This window comes from Phalacrocorax aristotelis, chromosome 5 (assembly GCF_949628215.1).
Source record: "Phalacrocorax aristotelis chromosome 5, bGulAri2.1, whole genome shotgun sequence".
Taxonomy (NCBI): Eukaryota; Metazoa; Chordata; class Aves; order Suliformes; family Phalacrocoracidae; genus Phalacrocorax; species Phalacrocorax aristotelis.
The window spans coordinates 66,475,159-66,493,608 of record NC_134280.1 but is presented as its reverse complement, the minus strand read 5'-3'; the positions used below and the strand labels follow the sequence as shown (position 1 = coordinate 66,493,608).

Here is an 18,450-nt window from a genome sequence, read left to right as displayed (position 1 = left end):
TTCAGGGAAACTGCTGATCAGTTGCCTAATACATGCACCAAGAATAATGTTCCCAAAATCACATATCTCATTCTGGAGCCCAGGATTTGGTTTTAAAAACAACTTGGGCACTTAAGAGCTTAGGTCACATTGTAAATCAGTGCCTCTAAGGCGAAGTAAAGGATTTTGAAAAGCAGCTCTTTCAAGAAATTAAGTATTGAATGTTCCATGTTTCCCATTTGTGTGCTGATTTACCTTTTAGTGTAATAATTATATAGCCACTTGCATTTTGCTTAATTAGGTATTGTAAATATTTAGGAATGTTAGCATTTTTATAGGTTGCTGCAATACAGAGATAAAGAGGACAATGCTGTGGAAGTAAGATTGATAGCTGGACAGCGTACGCACTGTTCCAACACTGTCCAGAAAGGAACATTATGTTGCCTAGATGCAAATGCAGATTCCTCTTTGTCTGGCTTTCGTGTGTGAATCTGATTTTTCTTTTCCGTCCCTACATGATGCTGACCACTGTGAAATCTTAATATGTGAATGTCAGTGCTTGAAAATGTTGGACATGTAAAGTGTGAGAGCAAAAAAGAGTCAATATATGTCAGTTTTCAGCTCTTTATTTAAAGAATCTGTATGGACTGGCAGGAAGATTCCAATGGGTTTGTTTGGGTTTCGTTGTTTTGTAACAAAAAAAAAAGAAAAGTTGCTGTTCTGTTGATAAAATAAACTGCTTTTGGACTAGTAAACATCAAACCCTGTTGTGAGGGCACACCTTTGTTTTGCTTGACATAGAACAGTATGTAAGACCAGTACATAATAAGATCTTTTATAGCTATGTATGGAACATCAGAAAATTAAAAACAAGTGCAAAGCAGCAGAATGGGGGCCCAAGAGAGGAAGAATACTGCATGCCCCCAGAACGTTTCTAGAGCAGGCTTTCTGAGAAAGTTGGCACACAAAACAGTGTATTGTAAAAGGTAGAGTGTTTCATTATGAGCGTGTCCAGTGTAACGGCTTCTGAATTGTCTAAGTGACCTGTGACTTCCACAGGCTGCTTGCTATTCCTACTTCTCTTCCATTTTTTAAAGTTTGTGTGTGTATACATATATATATTGAAATTATATTTCAAATGTGTATTTGCCATCTTCCAAAATAATATTTTTCAGTTTTAAATTCATCTGAGTATGATTTTGTCGAGTTCCAGGTTTAGAGGCTGAATGATGAACAGCTGATTCTTCAGCGGCTTTATTTAAGCCTATAAAAGAAATTAACAGTGATCTTGCTTTTAATGTAAAGACTAAATACATTGTTTGAGGCATCTGAGGTATATTTGTGTTTGACATTGTTAAAACCAGACCATAGGCAGGGCATCTGTGCGATTATTTGACTAAAACCAGTATGTAAACCATTGAGAAAGGTAGTGGAAGGTGTGATGATCTGTGAGCTGTTCTGTTGGCATCTAAAAAGTAGGTTGCTGAAGATTGAGGGCCTGTTGGACTGCTGAATCACAGAATCCCGGGTTGGAAGGGACCCCAGGGGTCATCTAGTCCAACCTCTCTAGGCAGAGCACAGGCTGGACAAGATGGCCCAGCGCCCTGTCCAGACGACTCTTGAAGGTGTCCAACATGTCCAAGCCACCCAATTCCCTGGGGAGATTATTCCAATGGTGACTGTCCTCACTGTGAAAAATTTCTCTCTCGTGTCCAATTGGAATCTCCCTGAGAGCAACTTGTGTCCATTCCCCCTTGTCCTCTCCATGGGACTCCGTGTAAAAAGGGGGTCTCCGTCTTCTTCGCAGCTGCCCCTTAAGTACTGGTACGTGGTGATGAGATCCCCTCTGAGCCTCCTTTTCTCAAGGCTGAACAAACCCAGCTCTCCCAGCCTACCCTCATATGGCAGCTTCCCAGTCCTTTGATTGTCTTGGTGGCCCTTCTCTGGACCCCTTCCAGCCTGGCCACATCCTTTTTGTATAGCGGGGACCAGAACTGCACACAGTACTCCACGTGTGGCCTGACAAGCGCTGAGTAGAGTGGGATAATGACTTCTTTCTCTCTGCTGGCGATGCCCTTTTTGATGCACCCAGCATCCTGTTGGCCGCCTTGGCCGCAGCAGCACACTGTTCGCTCATGTTGAGCTTTCTGTCCGCCAGGACCCCCAGGTCCCTTTCCACAGAGCGGCTCTCCTGCCAGGTGGATCCCAGCCTGTGCTGCACTCCTGGATTATGTTTTCCCAGGTGCATGACCTTACACCTGTCCTTGTTGAACTTCATAAGGTTCTTGCTGGCCCAATCTTCCAGCCTATCCAGATCCTCCTGCAGAGCAGCTCTCCCTTCTGGAGTGTCTACTTCCCCACTCAACTTGGTGTCATCTGCGAACTTCATCAGGCTACATTTGATCCCATTATCCAGATCACTTATGAGGATGTTAATTAACATTGGGCCCAATATCGATCCCTGGGGGCCCCTACTTGTGACAGGTTGCCAGTTTGAAAAAGAGCTAATTACCACCACCCTTTGGGTGCGGCCTGTCAGCCAATTCCCCACCCACTGCACAGACCACTTGTCTAGGCCATAACACATCAGTTTCTCTAGGCGGAGGCAGTGGGGAACTGTATCAAAAGCCTTGGAGAAGTCCAGGTAGATAATGCCCACTGTCCGCCCCATGTCATTAAGCCATCGGTTTAGACTTCTTCACCCAGAATGCAGCTATGGGTTCCTCTTAGCAAAACTCTGGTGAAGGATGCAGCCTGACTGACACAAGGACTTCTTGTGCGCTCTAGGTCAGGAGCACAAGGCAGAGCAGGTGGACCAAAGAGCCACTTCACCCAATAAACCACACTGCCTGAAGAAAGGACACAAGAATGGCCAAGTAGTAGTCTGTTCTGCTAACCAAATTGATTCTATAAGGAGCAAGTCTTCCAGTTCTTGGAGAAAGGTTTTCAGAATGTGAGAATGGGTGAATTGTATATAAGATCTCACTGCCGGCCTTGTTCTTGTAGACGTTTCTCTGTGTAGGATCATTTGATACTCTATAGCAGGGCTGTAAGCTTCTGATTCACCATCCTTCTGGTTGCCTGGAACTCTGATGTGTGAAGCTTATGGCAGCCTTAATTTGTGAAACTACAAATTACTGTTAGTGGTTACAGGTACCAGTACCTAACATTGTTTTTACTTGTCTGCTTGTGCCATAGGGCACCTACAAGCAAATGTTTTCTCATTAAAACTAGTCATACTTGAATTAGGTTTCTAAGCAAAGGTACAAATAATTGAGTATTCTTGTACGCTGCCTAGTGGCAATCTGATGCACATGCGTTTCTGAACACACATAGTGATTTGTTTGCACCTTGGTGCAATGAATGAAAACCTTTGTCAGTTAGTGGCTTGACCTGAAAATGGTTGGCAAATGCTCAAACGTCATCGGAAGGTTAGAGTTCTGACGTGAATGTGCGGCTGTTTGTATGGGCGGTGGGAAACTACCGATGAGCTGTGTACGCTATAGACTTGCTCTCAGTCAGGATCACATTTATGTCCTCTCCCCAGAGATAATGACTTTTAAGAAACAATGATGTTTTATTGTAATTAGAGTAATTTTACCTACAGTATGTAAGCTTGAAATGAGAGGTGCTATGCAAAGTGCTGAAGCTTATTTTTGGTTAAATTGAATGCTGGGAAGGAAAAGATTTCCTATCAACGTGCAAAGGCGGCTGTGTTGTTGCACATCTGGATTTTGGTAGCATAATGGTAAGCTTCATAGGCTGGATATTGAAAGCTGAGTGCAGAAAGAGACAAAATATATGTGATGCTTTTCTGCAGTGTTCTTACCCATCTGCATCTGTGTGCAGATTTTCTTTTCTCTTGCTATGCTTTTACTTCCTTTTTCTAGCTAAGAATATAAAGCTGGAGGTTGAGAGTTGTATTGATTTGAAAACTATCTGCATTTCTTGTTTGTAAGGGGTTTCATTGTGAGAGACAATTGTCTGAGATGGTTGTCTCAAATGCAGTGTTAGAGTACAGTGTGCTCTCAAATTGCTGTTTTATGGAGTGCTTGATGATACTGAATATGCAATAGAGTTTTACACAAGGAAAAGCTGGGAAGGAGATGGACTCTCAAATGAAAATAAACCAAGGATACAATCCAATATCTTGTTTCTTAATCGTATCATTGCTCAGGTAGCTAATATCTTTTCTCTTTTTCTGTGTGAGATAATATTGAAATGATATCAGGATGGGCTGTGAATGGGAGGTGTTCAGGTCTAGGGAAAAGGACTAGGAAGTGCGCATGTCTGGAAACCATCTTTTCTCTCCTTCCTCCTTTCCCCTGTTTCTGTGACGGGCATACAGTAATGGCGCTTGAGCACGTACTAGTCTTTCTGTAGTCTTAATATTCTCTTATTTTTTCTGTTAGTAGTTAGAGGTGCATTAATACAAGTGTTCTGTAACAGTAATTTATAATTTTACATAAGAATTGAGCTTTTCTTTTTTGTTTTTAATAATGCTGTGTAAAGAGCATACTAAGCAGCTGAATGCTTTAATTTCTTTAGCGCAAAATGTTTTTTAACACGAAATTGTATTTCCTTGCATTAACCTTTTTTTTTCTTCCAAACACCAATAATGGGTATCAGTTTTCTCTCTGAGATCACTCTTCAGATCTTCCCATTTGGTGTTCTCACTCTTCTTATATTTCTTTAAGGACACAACAGGGTGTGCATAATAACAAAGTCTAGCTGTGGTTTTTGAAATGTGTGGGCATGCTCTGTCAGTAATGAATTATTTCCCTTTTTTTTTTTTTAATTAAATCATACATACGAGACGAGCATGAAGGCTGACTTAGCGTGAGGGAAATGGTGCTGCAGCAGAGCATGCAGAAGAGTTCACATGTAGCTGCTGCTTCTCATGTAAATGCACCACAGGTTTTGGGGGGGATTTTGTCAACTAAAAAGTAATTTTTCACAAAATCGAGTGGGTGGCATCAGTTTTACATTTTATCAAGATTACATTCAATGTTTTAAATCTGAATCCGTTGTCCAATCTGATTTACATACCCTCTGTAACTTGTTTTACTATGTAGTACAATGGAAACCTTGTAGTCAGAAACTTCAGTTTAGGAAAATAATGCACTTGTTTTTTATGTGGATGGGGATTGGGGGAAAAAAAAGTCCACTCCCTGGGCTGGTGATATGATAGCTGCCTTTCATCTCATTTAATATTCAGCGTTGGGCCTTGTGGAGTCTGGAGTACCAGACCAGGTTCAGTTATGTTACAGAAAGTAATAAAATGGGTCTTTGATATAAGGCGGGGGGAAACACAATGGTTATTCAAGCAGTTAAACGTTTCTTCTCAATTCCATCCTTCCATGCTTTTTTTCTGCTGTACTACAGATTCTGCTACTTCTTGCTGTTGTAAACCTGCTAATATAACTTTTTGAAATATATGTGGCTTTCGCCAATAAGTAGAAAATACATGAAGGCAAACCAAGTTCTGCTAAGGAATTTGGTAGGAATGGCTAAGGGAAATGTACATGAAGAGGCATTTTTAATATCTTAGTTCAATTGTGTTTTAAACAAAGCATTTTTCTTTAGTATTCTCCACACAATGAGGTATACCTCACACAATGAGGTGAGTATTCTACATTCAGTGTTGTTCTTGTGTCTTGATGCTGTTAAAGAGCTTAATCTCTTTTCTCCATGAAGAATATGATGATGAATAGTGAAGCACTAACATAAAAAGAACTTCCTATACTTACATTTTGATTGATTGGTAAAATATTTTTATGTAGCTTTGGATTAAAATAAATATTAGAGTGCTGTAGAGTATTTGAATAATCAAGGCAAACCTAACAAGGTGGGATATTAAGCCATCAAAGTTTTGTGAGCCTTTTATAAATCTGTTTCAAACATAAAATACAGATATAAAGGATATATAAGAAATGTAGTGACATTCCTCTGGATTCAGATTTGTCAGTGCGCTCATGCATTTTTGATAGCTGACTTCTTGGGCGGAGATGGCACAGGACAGATGTATGGATGATTGAAGAGAGTAACTCCATAGTGCTGTGTATTTCTGTTCGTGTCCAAATCTGTATATATGTGTATCTGTTAGCTGGAGAGCAACCATTTCATTTCAGCTTGGAAAATATTAAGAATAAGGGGTTTCATGTTCATTTTGAGAAAGAAATGGCCAGCTTTTCAGTAGAAAATGCAAAATCTGACAGCATAATGTTTAAGGTATGCTGTGTATTCAGTTTGTCTTGAACAGAGAACCTGTCACATTTTATGTGTCTTAGTTTAACCACTAGCAAGATTGAATTATTAATATTCGGCTCACAGATCTGTATCCTAGAGATCTCTTTGCAGTAATTAATTTTGAGGATGCTAATACAGGCTTAAGAAAAAAACAAAACCCTGAACATTATTGGGGTGGAAGCAAGAGTGCCCCACAGCATCACGGGGGAAAAGATGTCAGGTATAATTTTCTTTCCAGATGGCACCCCTACAGGTGAGGCAGCAGCCTGTGAAATTACATTCTAAATTACACTACAGATGAGCACAGCACAGTGAGCAAAACGCTTCAGTATAAGTAATAAACGACTTGATTCAGTACCATTGACGGTTTATGTAACTTACAGGAATGCTATAATAAACTGGGGGGAGGAAGATAGAACTGGGAAGCGGTGGGGAGAACCAGTGGTGCCAGAGTGGAAAGGTCGGGGAAAGGACGGGGAGAATTTCACCGTATTTCTCATGAGAAGGTTTGTTTTCCAGCTGTACTCCTTGCACTTGTTCAGCAGGCATTGTAGATGATGGGCGTTTTAGGCAGGAAGAAATAAATGAAGAGCTGATCCGCAAAAATGCCACTTTGTAACTTACTGACTCTTGCTGGTAACTAGTCTTAAGATTTGTCCTAGAGGTCGCATTTAAAGCACTGTGAGAACAACTCATTTTCAGTTAAAAGCATCTGAAAAGAATTTTTTTATGAACCAAACATATTCTATTTTTAAAGCTGTGAGAATAAGAACGAGAAAAAGAAAACTCTGGTTCCATTCCATGCTTTTGGCTTGCTGTAGGCGTAGAAGCATCTCTGCCTGATGCAGTTGGAGCTCCTGCCTTTTTCAACCATTTTGCAAAGCTTACTGAAAAATCATATTGCTCACAAAGCAGTCTTCATTCTGGGACTTTATTCTGAGGACTTAATAAAAGTTAGGTAGTAAAGTGGAAGAAAAGGCAATAATTGGAAGAAAAGTGTCCAGTAGAGCGCTCTCCTGTTACCAGAAGGATCAGGCTGAGAAGGGCATTTTCATTATTTTCAAACTATGCTCCTGTTGAATACAAATGTCATGCTTCAGGTTTCTGCTGTTCTAGTTTTGTTTTCAGTTTTGGAGGCTGCAGTATGGATGGTGACATGTATAAGCATTTCTGAACTTGTTATTTTGTTCTAAGAGGTAAAATAAGCATCCAAGATGGCATAAACTTGAAGTAACCTTGGTATCTTAGTGGAGCAGTTCCCATGCAGTGCTGTCTGTCTTCAGTTGTGTGGCACGATGACTTCAAAAAATCAAATCTAAAAATCCCCGTGATTGTACAAATACGGAAGCGTAGGGAAGATGAAGATCAAAATCTTCTTAGCCTTGCTTTGTTCGGTCACTGCTGACCGGGCTCGTAGGACCGTGGGTCCGAAATCTGGACTTCTAATTGCCTTTTTTGTTCTTTCCTACTGGCAATCGGTGTATAAATCAAGCCATACGGCTAAGCTGTGTTTTAAACAAAATGAGAATTAGGATGCGAAGCGAAAATCCCAAATGAATATTGGTATGGTTTGTCGTAATTGATTTGATGTTGTAAGAATGTGGATGTGGATGAAGTTTTGTCATAATATTCAGCAAGAATAATGATCATACTCGAACTTGGAAGTCAGGAAGGGCATCAACTTGGTAAATCAATTGGAAAACGAAGGGCTATAAATGTCTCAGAAATTTGCATTTTACTTAAAAATAGTTGAGAAACTGGATGTTATATAAAAAGCTGCTTCTATATAGTACTGCTTTATGTTTTTATAATGCAGAAATGTTTAAAGAAATGCTTTTTCTGTTTCAAAAAACATCTGATGCGATTAAATTGACAATAAGTTATTCTAAATTAATCCCAACACTAAAAATACTATGCAAATCCAGTTACTACCTTTTTTTTTTATCCTGCGAATGTTCCAAGTTCAGGTGCTGCTAAATGATGTAGAACATCCAGGGAACCCAAGCCCTCGGTATATGATTTATTTCCACCTGCCTTTGTGAGCATTGCCCAAGCTGGTACAGGGCACCATGAAGCTGCAGATGTGAAGCAGCGAAGATGCATGCTACTCGGTGTTTCTCTGACAATAGTTTTAATGTTACTTGCAGTTCTAAGTGGGAAGGGGTTTTCTTGGGGTATTTTTTGTATGGCGCCTCAGAGTTATTACTGTACAGTCAATATGTACAGCTTTTCACTTGGTGTGAGTTCAATTTGATTTCTTTTGATGTTATATGACTCTATCAGGTAATTGTTAGTGTAGACTGGATATTTATTGCCTATAGTTCATTAATTTAGTAGGTGCTAGATACTTGCAGTTTGGGAAATGAAAGATGATACTCGGTATAGTTATATCTTATAGATACATTTAGATATATTAATAATATTTTTGTATACTTAATCTCGATATATTAATAAAGTTTTGAAGTGACAATGCTACTGTCGAGAATTTCACTGGTTTCTGGCTTTGAGGTATATGGGCATATAAAGTTCTTAAACTGTGTAGATAAAGTCCTATCTGTAGATTGATTAAATAGGCTATGCAAGAAGTGTAATAATATCTAAATTCTTTCTCTTTTCTATAAACAGGGTTATTTCCTTCTCTTTGAGTCAATGCTGGATTCTGTCATCTATGCGAAGGACAAGTACCTGGCAGAGGGAGGCTCAGGTTGGTATGCGTAATTCTTGTAATAAATGTAGCTCTGGGGGGGAACTAAATGAACTCAGAGACTTAGAATAAGCTATGCACGGATGAGAAAGTTGCCAGTCTAAATGAAAAATGTTTCCATTAATATGAGCTTCAAGGCATTAATTTACTGTATGGGTAATAGAGGAACGCTAGATGGGGTACCAAGGTCTCAAGTAATGGTGTTTTTAAGAATAGAGGGGGTTACTTATCCTTAAGTACAGTCTAAGTTTTTCCTCCCTACTTCTTCCTACACATGTGGGCATTCATTTTCCCCTCTTGAAATCCCAGTTTCTGCATAGCTATGGACAGAGGAAAAGAAGTTTTATTCTGTAGGATGTAGTGCTGTTTGAGTAAGCTACGAGGAATTGGAGGAAAAGTCGGTAAGATGTTTTCCTGGAGGAGGGAATTTGTGTGGGGAGGACATAGCTTCAAACACAAGAAGCCACGTGAAATAACTAATGGATTTACATTGTCTCAGTTCAGTGTATTTAGTCTATCCTGGTGAGTATATACCCTTTTTCTTCCTGGTTGGAGGGTAGTGAAGTGACAGAACAAAAAGGATTTATTTTGAAGCAGACTTCTTTTATCCTTTTAAGTAGCTTAGGTAGTGTCATCTTAAGCAGTGTTTAAATGCCTGTAAATATTTATTCCTCATGTGATGCAGTTTTCTGCCCAAGCTCCACATAGGCTTTGTTCCTTGCACTTAATTCCTTTGTCAGTATTGTATTTCATATTGACCTTTTCAATCGTAGTTATCAGTCTGGATTTTTCCCCCCCTTTTGTGCTAACCATGCACATAGTTAGTTTCACTACACTGACTTAATGATTGGATTAATGACTGTGTAACAGTGCTCGCTGCAGTGCTTCCCTTGGATTGCAGTGAGCTTTTGTGTGCTACAGAGTGCAGCAGAAAAAGGGGTTTTATGCAATTTTTCAACATTTGGTCACAAAGCTGAATAAACAAGCAAGAGATTACTGTTTGTGTGTTAAAATATTTAGAAGCCACTTGAAAGAATAAGAGCTTTTTCATTTTCAGTAATGTAGAATAGTCCAGCCAGATCTGGAACAGAATTGTGGTGTGCTCCGTATAGATACATGCTGATCATTCTACATTGCAATATAATTCAATTTGGGGACATCCCCTAAAATTGTAAGGAATCATTTTGTGTTTAGCTACTACTTCCAAAGCCTTCTGAAAAGGGCCAGAAATTTGTGGCCTCTATTGAAACTGCAGTAGTGTTTTGTTCTCTGTATTGTCGGTAAGTTTGCTAGTGGCTTGTGCCTCCCAAAGTGGCCTTTGAGAAACAGAGTATGCTGGTTCTGCAGGACACTTGTTCTTTGCGGTCTGAGAATGGTCTTGGGCCCTTGTTTGACTCTTCACAAAGCATACAGTATCGTACACTCGCCGACTGGTACGGCCACATTTTAGGTGGAACGCTGTTTCCTTAAGACACGTACAATTACTGCACTTCTGCCAGCTTGTATAGCAGGTAAGCGACTGTGCCTGAGATTGGTGAGGAAGTTGCTCAGCAATCGGCACAGCAAGGCAGAGACTTCTGTGGTGTAAATGAATAGCAGCAGAACTCTGGGCGTATCCAAATTCAGATGAGCCAAAACTAAGAGCTTGTTCTGCGATGGAGTCTTACCAGAGAAACTCCTGAGTCTGCCATAAAGCTTAATTTTGTCTCAAGCCACTTTGTACTATTGAGCCCAAGATCATTATTACAGGGACTGTTTGAAAGCTGAAAAAAGCAATAGAAGCAGCTGTGATTTCGTCAAATCTTTCAGTAATTGAGCCGGGAATAGAATCCAAATATCTAGATTTGTGTTCAGTCAGTCATATCGTCGTTACTTCAATTTAGCCTATTGGCATGCTGTGGTGGATTATGCCAAACTGTCTAGGGTAATAGGTGCAGTATATAATAGCTTTATTTGGGAACATAAAATTCTTGCTGCCCAGGACCCATCTGTTTGTTCTCTAGAGCTGTTACTTGCTCGAGTATAGATTTTTGCATACGCTGGAGTGCAGCGTGTTGTTAGTGAGGGGGTGACATAGGTAAGGAGGGCATCATTCAAAACGTAATACTGCTTGCTTGTTCACGTCAAAATCATGATGGCATATACTTGGAAATATTTCTGTATATCCGGAGGATTGCTGCCTTACCCTTCAATGTCCTGAAGTTTGTGAGGCATTGCTAAGGGATGAAGGATTTCCCATCGTATTCCGTTCACCACGTGAGCTGTTACTAGTGACAGATGACTTCTGGGCACTGAGTCGAGAAGGACACAGATGGTCAAAACGATGAATCTGTGAGAGCACTGAGGAGTATGTGCTTTTGTCCAATCAGCATTTTGTTCATTTCACCTATGAGAAGGAATAATTATTAAATTATAAGCTTAATCAGGAAAAAAATGACAAGTCTGTCAGCATTGCACAGGGAACTGTTACAGGGTTGCAGAAGGAGCAGAGGATTTCCAGGAAGGTTGAGGATAATGGGGGAAATGGCAAATGCAATTTTAAGCAGATGCTTTTAAACACTTAAAAATCTACAGCCTTTAGATGATTTAGGCTGATATTTAGATAACATGCTTACATTTCCAGTCTAACTCCAGTATAGCACATGCTTCTGGACGTGGGTGGGTTTGTGAATTCGGAAGTTAATGTATTGCTGTAGTCTTTTGCCTGTGCCCTGTTGGTGGAACACCGATTCCTTTTTGTCAAGTCTGAACAGGCATTGTCTGCCTTTTTGTTGCTATTGATAGGCTAAACTAAAAATGCTGATTAGATTAGAGCATTAGTGTTTACATTTTTATCTTGTTCTTAAGCACTTTGTAGAACAGATCATGAGTTCCACTGCTGATGTAAGGATTTGCTGTTGTGGATTAAGAGATCTGATAAAAACTGATTATGGTCCCACTCAAATATTTCACACTTGATAGCCATGGTAAGCTTTTTTCTGTTAACAGAATGTCCCAGAACTGTGGGCCAATCCAAGGAAGGAAAGTTATAAAGTAGTTCATCAGGTTTTGCTGTGGTTTTAATTTTCGTTTGCTAGCGTATCCTGTAACTAGGGATTTTTAGTCTCTTTTCACCCCTCTTCTCACCATACCCCTGCATCCTAAGAGCATTACCCTGAAAAATACTCCTTCAAAGGCTGTAGTCGCTTGCTTTTGTTGTCTGTTTCACACCGGTTTTAATTTTTGGAGCATCAGCGGTGACTCTTAAAGGTTTGAGTTGCTGGGAGGTAAAGCTGAATATGATGCAGTTGTCACACTAGTTAGTAAACAGCAATATGAAAGCTGTGAGAAATGGAAATCCCTTATTGATGGCTCCAGAAACTACTTGCAAACACTCCTACCACCAGATGTTGTGGTTTGTTGTTTTTGTGGTTTTTTTTTTTACATATGTGACATCTGTCAGGTGTGCTGGAACCAAATGATTTGTTTCAGACAAGACAGTTTGAACACCTTCCTGTTTTGATTTTCGTGAAACTGTCTTTTTACTGCTGGAGTTAATTGTAGGCTGGTCCTGGAGAAACTTGCTGCTTTGAGTTCCTCATCTGCAAAGTAGGGATGCTGATAGCTTACCAATGGGATTCCAGTTTAAGCTTTCTGATATTTATTTTGTTTTAAACAGAAAGGGAGAAAAACAGCAGGAGTTCATATCTTGTATAAACTAGTCATTCCAAATGTAGAGGTGGTTGCTGACTTTGCCTTCATAATGGGAGGGGTAACCTTCTCAGAGAAGACTCTTCTTTATCATTAATATGTATAAGATTCTTTCCTTTAGGCTAAATCTACTCTCCCTATATAAAAGGTCTAATTTCAATTTGCTGTTTCTATCTTCAGCATTTTACAAAGCAAAAAATACTGCTTTTCTGGCTTGCCATGCTATGCCAGTGATTTCTGCATACGCACTTTGATAAGCTACAATTTCAAGCAGAGCTGAAGACAAAATTAATTTTACAGTTCATCAGATTGGGGAGGAAAAAAGAAACTTAGCTTCCGTAACGCTGCCACAGTCGAGTATCAATATAAAATAAAATAAGGTGTTTATTAGTAGACATTTTGCTCTGAGGCCAGATCAAGAATTAAATATATGTGGCTTAAAAGGCTTTAAAACTCTAAAGACAAAACATGGGTATTTTTTTTTGTGGAAAAACACCTAGCTAAATATAAATAGAGCTTCTCTTACTATTTGATAGTGCTATGGACAGCCATCATAGCAGCTGCTCTTTGCATCTTTTCCAATCAGTAGTGGATAGAGAATGCCAAGATATTGACTGGCTTTGCTGTAGGCAGCTGTTCAAAAGGGAAACGCCAGTTTTCCACCTCTATTTGGAGAAGCTGTAAAAAGGTACTTGTTCTGAAGATATCCTTAGGAGAAGGGAAAGCACAGATGTGAAGACAGTGTAAGAATGATAGCTGTCGTCCTACAACTGGCAGGGGAATTGATGAGGAAGTTCTGTCTGTTGGGTCACTTCTGTACTCTTTAGATGCAGATAGAAGAGTGGTTATTCTTTTCCAGTACCCAGAAATAATTTTTTAGGTTGTAAGGCAAGTACCAGCCAGAGCTGATAAGAAACAGGAATAAAACTCTTAAGTAAGAATATTTGCTCTTTTCTGGGAGTAAGGTCTTTTCACAGAGGTTTCTTGTTATTGCAAAGCCCTCACCTGAATTTTCCTTTGGGTGTCTGTCTACAGTTATTAGATACATTTTAGGTCCGTTTCTGTCTAGAAGCCAGAGTAGGATGTTCCAAATAATTTTTTCGGACATTAAGTTTCCAGTCATTTCCTGGCAGTGGGATTCAACTACAAAGAAAGTTTGTCATGAACAGGAAATACTGTCACCAGAGCAGTGTGGGAAAATTAAATTCCAATGTCTACTCTCTTCTGTGGACAAATGGGACTAAGAAAAAGTGTCTTGTTCAAGAGCTGGAAAAGTTTTTATTCTTTTAAGATGTTAATCACATACAGAGGACTTTTTAAAATTTATTTTCTCTTTATGCATGTCTAAAATAACATGTCACTGATCTGTTTCTCTTGTTACAGTTTATCCTGACATTTGCACCATTAGTCTAGTAGCTGTTGGGGATATGAATAAACATGTGGACAAGCTACTTTTCTGGGAAGATGTGTATGGCTTTGACATGTCTTGCATGAAGAAGGCTGTAATTCCAGAAGCTGTTGTGGAGGTGCTGGATCCAAACACACTGATATCTACAGCCAGTGTCATTAAGGTACCATACTTCTTGAATTTTTAGTAGTCAGATTAGAAGTTTCCTTTTTTTTAATGGAGGAGGGGAAAAAATACCCACGCGCATGCATACAAGTTTTGGCATTTTCAAAATGATACAAATACAATAAGGTTCTTGGTGTTAAGACTCTAAGAATTGTACTAATTGCTGCTGTTTTACCAAGTTTGAGCTCTTAATAAAGTAATCTTCCCATGTTGAGATTTTTCTGTTCTACGTTTTCTTTTACCCAAACCCAAATTTACTTGCATTTTAATAAGTTACAGGTTGAGTAACTGAAATTTAAACTACACAAAGAAACCCCAACCCTGGAATATAGAGTCTTTTCTTCTTCTTTGTTTCCCTCTTCACCTCAGTCAGCGTACTGACTTGCAGGGGGGCTCCTTGTCTATTTCTGTGTCAAGCTAGCTGGCTTTAAAGATCTTTCATTGGAGGATCACTCACTGTCACCCATAGCTTCATCCAACAGAATGACCATGTCTGACAAGGCAACAGTGCTCTCTGCAGTACTCGTTGGATTAATTTTATGTGTGCTTCTCTGTGTTGTCTTTTTTTTTATGGCAGCTTTGTGATGGGGAATAGCAGCAAAGCTGGTAGAGATTCATGAGAGAACACCTACATGACAAGATACAAGTCCAGAACACTGACTAGTTAGAAATTCTGGTGAACTTTAGTAATAATTTGATCAAATTGAGACTAGGACTATTAAAAACCAATTATTTTTTTGTCACAATGGTGTTCTAATTATTGTTCATATAGTTACTTTTCTATTCTAAAACAAGGCAGTAATATTACTGCCCTTCAGTGGGAGTTGCCTGTTTAGTGAAGAGGTAATCTCTATTTAAATGCATTCCTATCCTATTTTATGTAGAAGAAAATGGGATTACATAATTCATCACTGAAGTTGACACCATACTGAGGGTAGTTCAGTCTCTTCCAGCATAGAAACTACTTGCTGTGGGCAGTTGTCGTCCTGCCCACAAAAGCCATAACAGGTGAGGTACAGTTTTGTTGTAAGTATATCCTGCTGCAAATTATTTAAGCTTTTCTTGCTTCTAATTTTATTAAGGGGACATATAAAGGTATTTAGTATTTTAAATTGGCTATTCAAACGTAAGAAGTGCTGACACTGATATTTCTTTAACTTGAATAACTCTGTTGGCCTTCTTGTGCATCTCTACTTTCTTTTTTTACTTCAGCATTCTTTATTTATAGATGATAAAGTCATTACAGATGTGTCTTAGATTTTATTCCCTGAGCTTGTTGACTAGACTTCCTTTAGAGTCTGGAATAAAATTCCTAAGGTTACCTCTAAGTTGTGTGACTTGAGGCTTACAGTGGTTTTCCCTTGAGTGTAAGGAGAGGGTAGAGTGATCAACTTGGTTCTTGAGGTATACTTTGTAGACCTGTTGTTTCAGGGAAGATAAATTCCACCCATAGCGAATGAATGTGCACAAAACAGAGGTTCTGAGATCACGAATCCGACGCCGTAATTGTTAGCCATCTGACAGGTTTGATTGTGCAATGAGTGAGGCGTAGGTGCTTTCCTCACTTGGCATTTTTTAATAACATTTTGCATGTTCTGATTCACGTGGAAGTGTAGCTGAATACTTCTTGCAAATAGGTCAAGTCTGGTGTACAGAAAACGAGGAACATACAACGTGCTCTAAATTAACAGCTGCATGGGTGAGTTCTGTCAGATTGGTAGGCAAACAAATAAATTAAAACAGTATCTGGCAAGTGTGATAACAGTAGCTATAGTTAAATGTGGTCAATGCAGTCTATAACCTGCTGTTGTTTTAGAAGCAAAATGCTTTACTGGTAATAGTACGTGTCCCTTTGCAACATACACTGTCATGAGCAGTCACCGCCCAGCTCGGGTATAGGTGCTTAGCCAATTTTGTCATCGTGCAGCATTTCTCATAATTGTTAAGCTTAGTGGTTTCATAGCCATTTGTTCTCAGTAGCAATCATGGTTTTTAAAATAACCTGAAGTCAATGCATGAGATGCGTGAGCTCGTTTGCCGGAGTTATGGTATAAAGTAGTAAAATTAATGAGTTGGGCAACAGTGGCATTATAAGTAAATTGTTTTAATCAATAGCCATTCCACAAAACAAATGGATTATATTTTTGAGAGAAAGCTTAAAAATGTCCCAATTTATCATGTGATTATTACAGCAGATATTTTGGTGTGTTTGCTCAGCTTAGCTGCTCCTTGTTTTGTATAGTTTATAATGTAACTTTTCAAGAAGCAAAACATTCCCTAAAGAAAGACAAGGCTACATCAAAAAGTATTGGTTAATAATGTATATGACATTTAACTTCAGCAGTATATGCGCGTTTTAACTGAGTACCTAAACTAAAGAACTTCATACGGTAAAAAAATGTGGTGGGATTTTTATGAACAATTGAAAACTGAAGTTCATTGCTCTTGAAAAACTCTGATTTTAGATTTGTATATATAAATTAAAAAATCAGAATATTGATGTGCAAGTTGCAATTATATTTGGCAGTGTTACAACTGTTACCCTGGATGCCATTTTTCTGTGTTATTTTTAAAATAGCAAAGCAGTTCTCTGCCCCATGTGCTTTTTCTGCTCTGCTGTGTCACTCTGGTATCTCACATGCTGATAAGCCACACAGTTGTGCTGCCATTCAGAAGGACCTCCACAGGCTGGAGAAATGGGCCAGCGGGAGTCCTGTGCAGAGGGCTCGGGGCAACGCAGAATCCTGCGGCTGGGGGCGGAGGAATAACTTCACACACCAGTAGGGGCTGGGGCCTACTGGCTGGAAAGCAGCTCTGCAGAGAAGAATTTGGGGGTTCTGGTCAACACCAAGTTGACAAATGGGCAAATCAAAAAAGTCCAGTTTTAACCAATCTCGGTTTGATACTGTACTTTACAAGGAGTGAAACAGGTGACGACGCCTGTGAAAGCTACTTCATCTCAGCAATGGACAGCAGTCATCAAGAGCAGCTTTCTTGAAGAGAGTGAACCACTGTAGTAGCAGCATGGAACTAGGTAGTCAAAGCATGTGTTTATTTTTGGCCTTTGGGGAATAGAGGTTTTTAGTTCTTCTGTCAGTGTCCAGGTGGGACTAGGTAGTTTTTAAGTCTCCTCCCATTTTTGGAGAGCTGAATTCCTGATCCCCTAGAAGAGTTTTATTGTGGGAGCAACCAAACAACCTTCATCCAAAGGAAGATCTTAATTTAAATTCAGCACTGTTACTGACAGAAATGTATTATTCCTTTCGACAGCATATTGACTGTAATACTGCATCCACTCCAGACTTAGAATTCTCTTCAGATTTCACCCTGACCATTACAGCAAGCACAAAGTGTACGGTAAGACAACTTCCTATATGGTTGGTATCGCATTGGGCTAACAGACAGGGCATTAATTAAGCTTCATTTATCATCAGTCCTTAGCTTCAAACATTCATTTCTGCCGTAGAGAGGTGTCAAATGAGCCGTTTTTGTAAAGAGAGATGGGTGTAAAACTCCAGTAATAGTGTACAGCATAATACAGGTAGATGAGGAAGGGGCAGGGTAAGGAGCCTTACCGCTGGGGTGGTTCTGTTTTGTTCTCTAGCCCACGCTCTGAAATAAGTTTTATGTTCAGACACATTGTTACCACTGTGCTCAAGAGTTTTTCTGAGGGTAGGAAAAATGTGAAAAACAATAGATACGGGAAAGGTAGATGGTAGCTCATGTAATAAACATATAGCAGCTCGTGGCAAACATGCTTTCTCAAACAGGGAAGTTCATGAACTTCACATCTGAAGACTGAGGGGCAGGGGAAAAATAGCATTAGCATCTCAATCTGATAACCAGGGGGTTTACTGCATCTGCTTTATTTGTTGTGTGCAAGTTAGTATTTTTACTTTATGTCAGTTAATATGACTTGTATTCAAAAGAACATTAATTCTAGGAAGGCTGTGGAATTTGATTGGAGGGGAGTTCAAATTACAGCAAACGCAAGCTTATTCATCTTAGTGTTACAGACTATGCTGCATTAAATTGGGTGAAGAACCTCCAGCAAATCTGAGGCTGATCTCACTCAATGGAGTATTTTTTGTCTGTCAAACACCAGTCAATATGAAAAGACAGAAAAGAAAAAAAAGTCTTCAGTCTGAGCTTTAGAATTAAATGACAATTCAGTACTAGGGCACCTTTCAAACACTTCTTTGAAGTTGTGCCTAAGTTGTTTAGCATGAATTTAGATAAATACGCATTCATTTTG

General features: G+C 39.3%; 1 protein-coding gene across 1 annotated transcript in view; it reads left to right on the top strand.

The window, feature by feature from the left end:
• Positions 1–18,450, top strand: part of PRMT3 (protein arginine methyltransferase 3) — a 72,132-nt gene that overhangs the window by 27,018 nt on the left and 26,664 nt on the right. The window contains exons 11-13 of the mRNA XM_075094970.1: positions 8,854–8,932; positions 14,006–14,193; positions 17,466–17,552. Of these exons, the coding sequence (XP_074951071.1) occupies positions 8,854–8,932; positions 14,006–14,193; positions 17,466–17,552 (354 nt within the window). The remainder of the gene's footprint in view (positions 1–8,853; positions 8,933–14,005; positions 14,194–17,465; positions 17,553–18,450) is intronic.